The sequence below is a fragment of the Caretta caretta genome, chromosome 1, assembly GCF_965140235.1.
Source record: "Caretta caretta isolate rCarCar2 chromosome 1, rCarCar1.hap1, whole genome shotgun sequence".
Lineage (NCBI taxonomy): Eukaryota > Metazoa > Chordata > Testudines > Cheloniidae > Caretta > Caretta caretta.
This window is the reverse complement of record NC_134206.1, coordinates 262,921,783-262,935,011: the sequence shown is the minus strand read 5'-3', so window position 1 is coordinate 262,935,011 and position 13,229 is coordinate 262,921,783. Positions and strand designations below refer to the sequence as shown.

General features: G+C 46.3%; 1 protein-coding gene across 3 annotated transcripts; it reads left to right on the top strand.

The window, feature by feature from the left end:
* The first annotated feature begins 801 nt into the window (after window positions 1–801).
* Window positions 802–12,076, top strand: CENPM (centromere protein M). Of its 3 annotated transcripts, none has more exons than XM_075124209.1 (6): window positions 802–1,144; window positions 1,970–2,049; window positions 5,581–5,679; window positions 6,837–6,916; window positions 7,431–7,522; window positions 11,628–12,076. In XM_075124209.1, exons 1-6 carry the CDS (start codon window positions 1,136–1,138, stop codon window positions 11,973–11,975), a joined length of 708 nt encoding a protein of 235 aa, XP_074980310.1. In that variant the 5' UTR covers window positions 802–1,135; the 3' UTR covers window positions 11,976–12,076. The 3 variants fall into 3 exon arrangements, with proteins under 3 accessions (XP_074980310.1, XP_074980309.1, XP_048691234.1); XM_075124208.1 differs by having other exon boundaries at window positions 805–1,192; window positions 11,628–12,070; XM_048835277.2 differs by lacking the exon at window positions 11,628–12,076 and adding an exon at window positions 8,878–10,308 and having other exon boundaries at window positions 827–1,192.
* The last annotated feature ends 1,153 nt before the right edge of the window (window positions 12,077–13,229 follow it).

Here is a 13,229-nt window from a genome sequence, read left to right as displayed (position 1 = left end):
CTACCTCATAAGGTTGTTGTGATTAGTTAATATCTGTATAAACACCAGGCATCTCTATTAAAGTGCTTTGTAGCACGTAGCTAGAAAGCACCAATAGAACTGCCAAGTATTATTTATTATTACGAACATACAAACTGAGTCACCATGATGCCAGTGGCGTCCCAATAGCACATTAATTCAGAGATGGCAACTGGTGGCCATGGGGGCTGCATCTGGCCGGCCAGATCATTTTATTTGGTCATTCACAGCCCCACTTGGGGCAGGCGACCCAATGGCACCAGGAAAGGCGCAGGGCACTGTGGGGGAAAGCCTCACCTGCACACAGACGCACACATCACCTGGTGCTGTGGCGAAAGCCAACAGGCTGGAGTGGGGAGCTGGGCCCAGCCCCATGGCACAGGAGCCACTGCTGTGGGGTGAGCTTGTGGGGGCAGAACCTGACCTCAGCCTGCCCCAGCATCACGTGCCCCGGCTCACCCCGGGTTAACGAGCCAGGCTACTGGCATCAGGGGCGAGGAGAATCCTATTGAGGCGGGGCCAGCAGCTTTTATTGCCCCCCCCTGAAAACCCTGGGCCAGGGAACTGACAGGCGCGGCCCAGAAGAGCCCTGCACGCCCCAAAGCGGGTCTGTTGGGCCAACCGCCCCTAACGCGCTGCTGGAACCCAGGCACCTCAGACACTTGCAGCCCGCCGCAAGCCGCATGCGTAGTAACACGGTTCCGACTCGCCCTCAGCGAGACTGCGCTGCGCACGCAGCACGGTGGGGGGGGGGGGCGGGGGGAGTGACGCGCGCGCCAGACAGTCACGCGTCTGGAGACCGAAGTAGGGTAACGAAAGCGAACTGCGCACACACGGAGCGCGCGGGCCCTCACGCCGCACGCAGGAAGCGCGCGCGCACAGCATGCGACGTGATTCTTGAGCGCGTGCGCGCGCGCGCGCGCACACACACACACAGCGGCGCACGCGCGCCGCTCAACCTCACACTATTTTTCCCTCCCGCCCGCATAGGCGCACATGCGCAGTGATCTCGGTCCGCGTACGCTACGTGCGTTGGGCGGTCCGACGGGTGATGACGCAGAACGTGGCGGCGGTTTGAAATCCTGGCGCGGCAGAGCCCGCGCGGCACTCTGCGGTGATGTCTCTGGTGAGGCCTTTCGATAAACTCCCGACGCTCAACTCGGCCGTTATCTTGGTAGGTCCATAAAGAATCCGCGCCCCGTCCCCTTCCCGCGGCGCCCAGGACCAGCCGCTGCCGTTACCGCCGCATCCCTCCAGATAACCGCCTGTTTCGGCGGCTTTGGCCATGCCCTACGTCCTGATTGGTGCTCTGATTTTAATATTGCAAACAAGTCGCCCCGCCTGCCCAGGGGCTGTGCTGATAGGCGGGGAGCCTTGTTTGTCCCGCCCCTCAGAGCGCCTCTGGGCAGGTCTCGTGCCCTCCCCTCTGGCTCTGCAGGATCGTGTCTGGTCAGTACCTGGACGGGGAACGCGCTTGGAGCAGGGGCTGCTGGGGAGGGTCACTGGATGCCTGGGCCATGTGTGCCCTGTGGATGCTACCTGAGCCCCAGCCTGACCGTGGGGGATGCGGCACTACTGAGGATACCTCCTCTGCTGGGCTACAACACTGACCCCCTGGTCGCCTCTGTTCTCCTTAACCCGTGCTAGGTGTTCCCCTAGTGCCAGGGGCCTGAGAGTCCTGCACAACTGGACACGCGTGCCTGGGGTCTGATGGGCACAGGCCCAAGGGGTAGGGCCAGGGCCAGGTGGCTGAAACCTCTCTCCCCAGATGTTCTGTGTGCTGTTAACCGGCTGCCCTATCCTGCCTCACGGGTGGCTGCCTGTGTGTGAACTGTCTTCTGCGAGCCTTGTAGTTCATAATGTGCCCTGGGACGTCTCAAGTTGAAGGGCATTAGCCAGTGACTTACCTCCATCTTCTGGTTGCATCTCTTAATTTTCCCTTCCTGAGCAGTTGGTGGGCACGGATGAAAGGCGGCAGCAGCAGCTAGCAGAGGCAATTCTTAAGGAGAAAAAAAACTTCAAGATAAATATGTAAGTGACGGGAAAGGGTGGAACAAAAATCTTCCCAATTCAATTCTGAAATTATTCTTTGCCAAGCTTTATTTGTGTCTTCTTTTTTTTCTTTTTTTTTTTCTTGTAGACTCTGCCTCAAGTTCAGATCTGGTCAGATAGGCTTGTGGCAGTAGTATTGGGTATGGCAGATTAAGTTAAAACTGAGGTGCTGCAGGAAATGGATAGTGATTCAGTAGGGCTGCACCTAGACTTGTCAAATGGAGACTGGAAACTCACTCACAGGTGCAATCTCCACGGTGGTAGCAATGAATCAAGTGGACTCCAAGGGCATTCACTTCAAGGATAGAATTTGCTTTTCTGAACCCCCAGAGCACAATGTTGCATAGATGTAGTTGTGCAACTGCAAGTTACAATTTCTCAGTACGATTTAGGTGTATGTACAAGAGACAAGTTGCATTTTCTTCAGGAAATAGCAGTCCACACCTGATTAAAGGGGGAGAGTACTTGTTTTCATTTGTTTACTGTGCATTACTTAGCTCTCTGTGGAACTGTCTACCCTGCAGCTGGGAGAATGCCTCCTGGTCCTATTGGGATCCAGGACGTGGGCGGGCGGACAGACTTGCACTATCTCTGCTCAAGCTAACACACTAAAAATAGCAGTGTGGCAACAGTCAGCTGGGTCTGAGCTTGGGTGCCTAGCCCGAGCCACAACCTGTGCCATGACAGCCATACTGCTGTTTTTAGTTTGCTAGCACGAGTCTGTCTGCCCTCCCTGATAGCCCATATGTAGCCCAGGTGCTTGGAGATCAGTGCTCGGTGCAGTATAAGCATCTAAATAGAATTTTTGTCTGTGTATGGGTCTTCTATCCAAAAATGGAAATTCTGAAATCAGTAGGGGGAATCAGGCAGGTGTAGTGTCTGACACTATTTTAAACCGATTAGATTTCAGGTTTCCTTGTAAAATGTCCACTAGCTGTGATTCTTGTCCTACACCCACCCTTTTATGCATATGTTATTCCTCCTCCTGTTATTGATTTGCATTTGAAATTTTAACTCCAGCTTATGTGATAACTTCTGTCTGGGAATTCTCTTCATTGCTAATGTAATGACTTTGGCAATTATATCCACAAGAGGAAATGCATTAACTCGGATCTTTGGGAGGAGGGTATATTTCTCTCGCTGCTGCAGCACTAGTGATTCTAGAGCAGTGTAATTTTCCACCAGAACTCCTGAGAAACTTCCAAAATCCATAACATTGTTTGGACCATTCAAATCCATTGGCAAGTGTGTTGCCTGATCTATTGATTGTAGGTGAATTACATTACTGATTTAGTTTCCGCAGTTAGCACTCTGGAATTTGGTAGGTTCTTGTCCCAAGGTTAGGCCAAGTATTATCAGAATTACTGTTCAGCTGGGAGCTCCAATGTGCACAGCAATGACAGCGCTCACACTTAGGGAAAACGTGTATTTGTATAATTTTATTAACACAGTCCTCAAAATCACAAACAGTCCATCCAAGCAAGGTAGGTAGATATAATACAGAATGAGTGGAGCATCCCTTGCAGACCAACCTGAAGTGTTTAGATATCCTCTTTCCCCTCACTATTACCACCATCATCAATGGTCATCACCCTGGCATCTCCCCAAGCATGCAGGCCAGGATACAACCAGGTTACATGGCGTTCTTCTGGTCAGACATCTGCTGATGTCTCTAGCTTAAAATATCTCAAGCTGACATAAACTAGCATCTTGTGGTTACCGGTCAGCTGTTTAGTCATTACCACATTCTGTCTTGTGATATCTTATGATCTAGGGTTGGTCTTTATTAGCTACTTAGGCTTAAAGTTTTTTGGACCTTATGCCCTAAATAATTTATTGGCCTACAAGCATCAAGACCTGTAAGACCACTGCATTACTGCCTTAACTTTATACCTATGCATCACCTAGCAAATACCTATAAGCTGTAAGTGTTAAAAAGATAAGATTTGCCAGATATTATCAACTGTTCTGGAGACCTCCAAACCATTCTGATTGTAATTCAGCCATGGAGACCTTCCAAAATGTGCAGCTCCGCTTCTTAAACATCATAAAAGGCACTATGTCTGTTTCTGAACTTTTCCATAAATGTCACCTGAAGTTTATAGGCCAGATCATTTTTGTCAAAAATGGTGTTACAAACAAAAGTATTTTCCAGATATAGTTTTCACCCCTAATTTTTAAACTCTCATATCTCAGAAATGACTTACAATTTTTTTCAAAATCTGGCCAAAAAGATTCTCCCTTAGCAACACACAAAACGCACTTGGTTGGAAGCCGAAAAGATCACTTTTTTTTTTTGAGCATTGCAGGGGTGGCTATCATTAGACATATCCTAGAGAGCTGGTTAGGTGTTTTAACTGGGAAGATGCTACCCTCTCTTCATGATACATAGGTAAAAAAATACTGTATCTCCTAACTTACAGAACCTCAAGGTACTTTACAGCAGGGGTTCTCAAACTGGGGGTCGGGACCTCAGGGGTCACAAGGTTTTTTACATCGGGGGTCGTGAGCTGTCAGCCTCCACCCCAAACCCCACTTTGCCTCCAGCATTTATAATGATGTTAAATATATAAAAAGTGCTTTTAATTTATAAGGAGGGGTCACACTCAGAGGCTTTCTATGTAAAAGGGGTCGCCAGTACAAAAGTTTGAAAACAACTGCTTTACAGGGTAGTCAAGTGCTACTGAAGTAGACTCTGATGTAGAATGCAAAGCACTATTTACTGACATTATCCTACACATTCAGTGTTGTGAAGGAAGTACAGTGCTGCATTCAGCTGTAGTTACATGAGAAATTTTAGGCCACTAAAATGTAATTATTGTAATAGAAAGACAAACTGTATTATACTGTTCAGCTACTAGGTGTGCTATGTGTAAAATATCTTATTTAAACTAACGAAAGCCATAGCTGGCAGAGCATTAAAGGATGATGAACACATCTGGTGTGTAGTTGGCTCAGAAGTAAACTCTGTAGCCAGTCCATATCTGGTACAAGACCATGACAGCTCCTAGATTTGAAGCTGATCAAGGAGACCAGGGCTAACACCCTTCTTCTGACAATTAAAAAAAGGAGAAACAAAAAACAACCCTGCTGTCACTAATGACTGCGAGGCGTTGGAACCTCTGTTCTACATCTCATCTGAAAGATGGACCTCTAACAGCACACAGCTCCTGATACCTTGCTAGGGCTTTGATAGGGAAGAGTGAAGTACAAATCCTTGGAGAAAACTATTGTCATACAAGAGGGCCTCATTAAGCAGCTTGAAGGGAACAAGTTTATGCTACCAAATGTCAATTATGGCTGTTACTGACTGTGAATAGGCTTATGGGGGACACCAGGCGTGCCATTTAATCAAGCAATGAGTCTCATCAACTGCTTATAGCCATTGAAATGCATGGACTAAATCTGCTCCTGCTAACCATTCTAGCGAAGTAGGTGGCTGGTGAAATGGATTCTGCTTTGCCACTCCATTCAGTTTGGGTAAACCTGCAGACTTATTTTGTCTTTCAGCCACGTGGCAACCTCCCTCCCTTTACCTGCTGAGAGAGATCATGTCCGGCCCCGGATTGACCTGATTGCCTTTATGATTAACATGCAAAGCAAACACAGGTAAATGCAGAAGGGGCTGGAACAGCGGAGGGAGAACTTGAGGAAGGAGTTAGTTGTTAGTTTAACCTGGGGTAAACTGATTCAGCACCTGCAACATTGGCTTTCAAACACTGGACTTGCTGTAGTGGAACAGATCAATAATTCCTGCAGCAGTTATCCTGCCTATGGCAATGAATAAATTATGTGAAACCGGCTTTCCTATAACACAGCTAATTGTGCAGTGCTATGCCTTACCAAGAAGGGTGGATTTTCTTCCCAATCGAGCTAATATTCTTCTTATGCAGAGTCAGGTGCATGAAATCTGAAAATGTACTATCTGTAAAATGGAAACAACATACAAGTTGGTGGTGGGTGTTGCGGTGTTCTGATAGCTGGCCTACCCTAAACAATCTTAATTAACAGTCAGACCTGAGTCAATGGTGTGTGCAGGTACCCTTTATGATGGCATTGCTAAACCAGGTCCTTCTGTGGGATTGGAGCTCTGTCAGTCGGCAGCACTAACATGATCTTTGATCTTTGTCTCTTATCCCTTACACTGCTCAGCTGTACCCACTGCACCTCAGTGTTGATACAAAGAGAAATCCAATCATGTTTGTATTTTTTATAATGAGGATAAAACCTCATTGGTGGGAAAGGTAAGAGGTTTTGCCAAAACCACTTCATTTGTGACCTTTGATTCTGGACTCAGACAGATCTTCAAAAGTAACAGGTCACACTGGACAGCCATCCAGATGAGTCACTAGAAAATGCAAGGACTGGGATTTTCAGTGAAGACTAAAGGAGTTAGACATCCAAATCCTACTGGGCACCTGACTTCCTTAGGTTCCTCTAAAGATCTCCACCAAGATATTCATTTAAACAGTATCCTCTTACTCTTGAGTTTTGTTCTCCTTTCTGTCTATCTCATGGCTTCTCTCGCACCCATCATTACTATCTAAGCACAAAGGGGAGAGACTTTCAAAGACATAAACGGCAGCTACACCCAAGTTCTTTTGACTTTCAGTAGGAGGTGGATGTCCATCTGCCATTTGTGCCTTTGAAAGTCTTTCCTTTTGTGCTGCTCTGGCTTCCTGGTATGCTGCTGTTGGTACTAGCACTAGCCTAACCTCTGGTTTAACTGGATTATATGATGTGCTTTTTCTTTCCCTTTCCATCAGTCTTAGGAATGTTGAAGCTTCACTATCACACATAGATGCCAACTTCTTCCTCGGGAAAGTGTGCTTCCTCATCACAGGTGGTATGTATGGCCAAGTATCCACCTTTTTCTTTCTCCTCCTCCTTCCAGCGTTTCATCACTTCTTATTCCACTCCATAAAACCCCTGGAATGGCTTCACCTTAAACAAAACAAGCCAACAGCTTGTCACAGAAGCTTTTCTTTAAATGTTGGTGAATCTCATCTCTTTTCCCAGCTCAGAACATGTTTCTTTCCTCACTCGGTCCTTCCCTTCAGTTCCTCCAATCAGACATCTCTTTTCTGCCCTTGCCCCCATGGATATCAATTGCAAGATTGATTTGTGTGGAACTGCAAAGTGTCTTCCCATGGACTTTTCTTAATGGTAGTCTCCATGCCATTCTGTTTGACCTGCTCATTATTGCCTGAATGAGCCTTGCTATTATGAGGACTATGCTGTATGCTAGATTTGGATCATTTGTGGAACTAAACATTCCTCAGTGCTCTTCTCCACTGGGGATGGGCTGTGGAATATTGCAAAACTCTCCCTAATGCCTTCCTGTTTTCTCTCTGGTGAAGTTGGTAGGATGAATCACTGCAGCGTAGAAATGAATGCTGTCCGGAAACTGGGAAACCTCTACTGCAGCCCTGTCCTGTTCTGTGAGCTGGATGTAAGGATGCTTAATTTTGTGACTGGGGGAGGAGGGGGGTGGGCTGTGTGGGGGTGGGGTGCAGGAGATGGGGGTCAGCAAATCCTCCTACTCACTAACAATATCTGGTATGTCAGCAATAAATCATGATGAGGTGTGTGGTTAAATCTAAAAGCAGTGTATACTGCTTGTATATTTTGATTGCAAAGACCAAATTCTCACAGCCACTCGAAATGTAGACAGTGGAGTCAATGCGCTTCTAGAAACTTATTCTTGCTTTTATTTAAATCTCTATTTAGATCATAATAGCACAGGAAAACACAATCCCAGCCCTATAGAGTTGACCAGCTAAACCAACGAAGGATTGGAGGAAAGTGAATAGGGAAGTGGTGGTTACTCCTTCACATAACACAAGAACCGGTGGTCACCCAATGAAATTAATAGGCAGCAGGTTTAAAGCAAGCAAACAAACAAAAGGAAGTACTTATTCACACACCACACAGTCAGCCTGTGGAAATCGTTGCCAGGGGATGATGTGCAGGGCCAAAATTTATAACAGGGCTCAAAAAAACTAGATAGGTTCATGGAGGATAGGTCCATCAATCGTTATTAGCCAAGATGGTCAGGGATGCAGCCCCATGGTCTGAGTTCTCTAGCCTTTTACTTACAGAAGCTGGGAGTGGACAACAGGGGATGGGTCACTGATAATTGCGCTGTTCTGTTCATTCCCTGTGAAGTACCTGGCATTGGCTGCTGTCAGAAGACAGGATACAGGGCTAGATGGACCATTGATCAGACCCAGTATGGCCATTCTTATGTAAAGGGATAAGCAAAGTGATCAGGGTGATCAGAAGCCCACATCTTGATAGCTACAAGGTTGATAGTAACTAGCTGACTACTTTGCCACATGGACTTTCCCCTCTGAGACATGCAGCCCCAATACACCAGTTCCCTGAAACATTCTGTCCCCTTGCTGTGAAACATGAGCTACCATCCCCATCTGTTACGCAATTGCCCTCCAGCCTGCATATCCAAAACACTTCCTGTTTCCCAAGCTCTACAGAGGAAGGCACAGCAACTCCTAGAGGGGCACATACTTCATCCCTGCAGTTTGACGTGTATTTTGGGGGGGTTTATTAGCTGTTGCTGTTTGAAGGACTGGGGGAAGACTACTTCTTCAAAGAGGCTTTCAACCTTTGTGACTGCCCCCTCCTTCCCACTGGCCCTAGACAAGTAGGTTTGGGAACCTCCATGTCTGGTTGCTCTGGGTCCCACTTAACTTTGGTTCGTGCCTGTGCATCAGCACCAGCTAGATTTTCTTTTCCATCCCTTTCGTTTTAAATAACTTTTGGGTTTTTCCCTCTGTCTGCTTCCAGTCTGAAGGAATCAGAGTTGCAACAGCTCAGCGGCTGCTCCGGATGTTGCAGATCTGCGCTGGTCACGTGCCGGGGGTTTCTGCCCTCTTCTTCAGTTCTTTGATGAAAAGCTCCATTGATGAGTAACCTTGATGTAAATCCATTGCCATTCTTCTTGTCCGCACACCCTTTGATGCTGTTTCAAGCTGCAGAAATAGACTGAAATGGGAATCTTGTTGGGACGCTTTTTCTGTTGATTTGTAACGAAGCCAGCTCATCTCATGCTGCTGTTTGCTTTTGTTACCTTTACAGGAAAGGCTTGGTTCCTGTTTTGGTGGGTGGTCGCTGGAGCCGTACTAGTGAATCTCCTTTTGCTCCTAGGTCCCAGTTTGAATGAGCCCAGTTTGTTAGTGACCAAGAGCTCTGTAGCCTTCTGAAAGCTGTATGGGAAGTGGGAGAATGCCACTGTCCTTAGGTCCATGTGTATCGTGGCACGTAGGTGTACTTCAGAGGCACAGCAGTCATGGAGAGCTGCTGCCTGCTCTCTACCTAGTACCAATGGACTTTCACCAGGGAGAAAATAGGAAAGCATTAGGAAGAGTTTTGCAACATTCAGACTGAAATAGGACACTTACCCAAAAAGCCCCTTGAAGGAAGGAAGCCAGTTTAGCAGCCACCATACATACAGCAGTTGGGGGATATGCAAAGAAGGATTGGCCAAGCCTTTCTAATCCCCAAATATCTAAGCGCGGGGGGGCTTAAAGAAGACGGCCCAGCAATTTGGCTTTTTTTCTTTTTGAAAGAATGGTCATCTTTTGTTATACAGCCCCAGCAAACTGCCTGGCAGGTAAACTCCCCACCTGACTAACATGTCTGACAGTCACATTCAATGGTGTGCCACTGCAAGTCAAAAAGTTTCCGTAGGACAGAGAACACTAGAGCATCAGAGGAGGTGGGGGAGTGTTGATAGTCCAGGCGTGTGAATGGGGGCATGGATTTGCTCAGTGCAGTGGTGAACGTGTCTATTACACAGAAAAGTGCAGAAGTCACTTTTCAATGAGTTTTTTTATTAGTTCTAAAAGTAAAGATCCATAATATGGTTCCTCTCTAACAGAGTTTGATTTCAAAGGGCCTAACTTTCAGAATTACTGAGTGCTGCTGAAAATCAGGCCCTTAATCTGCCTTCCTCCAGCTTCCTTGGCTCTTGGGCCATCTCTGCTCTTTCTTCACAGGTGGAAAGGTTTAATGTGGCTAACCTGGCTATAAATATGCTGCATAACGTGTTTTTCTTACAGATTGGATATGCCTATAAACTTGCACTGTGCATATAAACCCCAAAGTCAGACTATACTTGTTAAGACACAAATAGCAGTAATTGTACTGGGAATACACCATGAATCTGATACGATGTGCTGGAATATTAAGTTAATAAAATGTGTAATATAAAAACTAGTCCAGACCTTCTCTATTCTCTGGTAACATTCACTGATACACAGTGTGGGTGCGTTGGGAAAACAGTAGGTATTTTTCATCAGTGCTGTAGCTACACTGATGCTACCAACAGTGTAAACTGGGTGCAGGAGTACTTACCAGCATGTTTAGCTTCTGTTGTATTAACTTGAGATGTGTTGCAATTTACCACTTCAATCCACAAGATGGTGCTAAGACCTCTTCACTGGAATAAACCCCCTAATAAACTGGGCTGAACAGCCTTCCTGAACACTTGGTTTAGACTCTTCCATACTGAATAGGAAATAAATTATTTTTCTGTAATTAAAAAAAAACCTCTTTAAAGAAGTCCCTTACATTAAACTGGGGTGGGGGGTGATCACTTACACTGAACTAATGACTTAAGAGTCCCAGCCTTAAGTGCTGTGCTCTCCCCTTAGCTTGCAGGAAAAAGTAACAGTGGCAATGCAGGATTAAGCAGCGCTGCGTGTTGGCAGTCATCACAGAAAGGATTTAGGGAAGTGCAGAGCCTGAGTGAACACCCAGAGGGTGCACAAATCCCATCTACATCCACCGTGACGGTGGAGAGGGAGATGGAGTTGTCTATAGCAGTCAGCTCGAACAAAAGAGCTAAAATGTTAAGCTGTGTTGCTATGTCCAAAAGCAATGGCTGCAACTCATAGGAGGAAAGCGTGGTGTGGATTTTCATGCCCATTCAGCAAGAATTCAAAGCCCACAACAGCTCAATCAATGTGAACTATTTTCAGCTAGCTTTGTGGATCATGATTGCAGTAGCCAAGGCCTTGTCCCTATTGGCATTATTGTGGTGCCAAAAAGGAAATGAGGTTATATTTCCTCCTGTATATTTTGAGTATGCTGTCTCAGCCCTGCTTTCCCTTTAGGTCTCGTGAAATAAACAAGCACACAGTTTGGAGGAGTCAGAAGTTTCAGTGTGATCTTGAAGCACAGGTGCAAACTCCTGTGGGTGGGTAGTTAGGTTCTTTTGTTCCCTTGACTAGCCAATGCAGGGTGGTTCCTTATACTATATTCTCCTGACAGTTGTCCAGTCTACTTTTAAGTGACTCAGACAGTAGAAACCAGATGAGTCGTTTAAGAACATAAGACTGGCTGTACTGAGTCAGACCAGTGGTCAAGCTACCTCAGTATCCTGTCTCTGACAGCAGCCAGTGCCCAATGCTTCAGAAGGAATGAATAGAATAGGGCAATTTCAAGTGATTCAGCCCCTGTTGTCCAATCTCCACTTTTGGAAGTTGGACTCTTAGGGCAGTGGTCTCCAAACTGTTTGGCTTGTGCACCCCCAGGATGAAAAGCAGAAGACCCGCCGCAGGCGGGCCACCAACGGAACAGGACCAGAAGACCCGCCGCAGGCGGGCCACCAACGGAACAGGACCAGAAGACCCGCCGCAGGCGGGCCACCAACGGAACAGGACCAGAAGACCCGCCGCAGGCGGGCCACCGGAGGGGAACACCAACTGTGGTGGCAGCTCTGCACGTTCAAAGAAAAAAACATGGCGGAGTGCTGTCCGCTGGCACTCCTGCTGCCGCGCACCCCCTGGGATCATCTTGCGCACCCCAGTTTGGAGACCACTGGCTTAGGGACACGTGAAGCACGAGGTTGTGTCCTGACCATCCTGGCTGAGAGCTATTGATGGACATATCTTCCATGAACTTACCTAATTCTTTTCTGAACCCAGTTATACTTTTGGCCTTCATTACATCCCATGACAGCGAGTTCCACAGGTTGACTCTGCATTATGTGAAGTACTTCCTTTTATTTGTTTTAAAGCTACTGCCTATTAATTTCATTGGGTGACCCCTGGTTCTTGTGTTATGTGAAGGGATAAATAACACTTTTTCCACACCAAACATGATTTTTTAGATTTCTATCCTATTCCCCCTTAGTCATCTATTTTTTTTAAAAGATGAGCAGTCCCAGTCTTTAACCTGTTCCATCCCCTAATAGTTTTTTGTTGCCCCTTTCTGTACCTTTTCCAATTCCAAAATACCCTGTTTTGTGATGAGGTGACCAGAACTGCTATTCAAAGTGTGGGCATACCATGAATTTATATAGTGGCATTATGATATTTTCTGTCTTATCTATCCCTTTCCTAATGGTTCCTAACTTTAACTTTTTTTGAGTGCTGTGTATTGAGTAAATGTTTTCAGAGAACTATCCATGATGACTACAAGATCTTCCTTGATTGCTGGCATCTTATTTAGACCCCATCATGTTGTATGTATAGTTGGGATTATTTTTCCCAACAAGCATGACTTTGCACTTATCACTTATGTAATATCCTTACTTTCCTGGGAATTCTCTTCCTCCCAGTGAGATCTTTTAAACTATTAAAGTGTTTTATGATAGTTAAGGTTAAGATTCTGTCACTGGTATTTTTAGTAAAAGTCAGGGACAGGTCATGGACTTCTGTGAATTTTTGTTTATTCCCCAGGACCTGTTCCTGTCTTTTACTAAAAATACCCAGGGCGGGGACTAAGTGGGAGTGTTGCTGGGTGGGGCCATTGGGGTCACTTCTCTGGCCCCTAGGGGGCCCCTGCTGTGGCTGCTGCAGAAGTCATGGAGGTCCCAGAAAGTCACAGAATCCGTGACCTCTGTGAGAGAATCGTACCCTTAATGATAGTCAAAAATTTTTCTCTGGGATGAAAGTTCTCACTATGCTCTTTGCTATCACCCGCTTGTACGACTGTTACCAATTCTTGCCTTTTTACCCTCAGACTCAAATCTGTGTACCCCAATGTGTTTTTAGTACAGTATGCCCTCCCTCACCACAGCCCTTGGGGAGAGAAAATGTTGAAATCCATTTGTCCTCCTCTCCTCTGAGACTTTTTACAGGTTGTTGAATCTCTACTCCTTCAAGAGCAACTGTTCTTTCCCCCCTTCCTGT

Bases quoted from the DNA above. Each gene is read 5' to 3' on its own strand.
- CENPM (XM_075124208.1), top strand. From the start codon at position 1,136: ATGTCTCTGGTGAGGCCTTTCGATAAACTCCCGACGCTCAACTCGGCC. The intron at 1,193-1,969 runs GTAGGTCCATAA...CTTCCTGAGCAG, and splicing joins TCAACTCGGCCGTTATCTTG to TTGGTGGGCACGGATGAAAG. The intron at 7,523-11,627 runs GTAAGGATGCTT...GTGCACCCCCAG, and splicing joins TCCTGTTCTGTGAGCTGGAT to GATGAAAAGCAGAAGACCCG.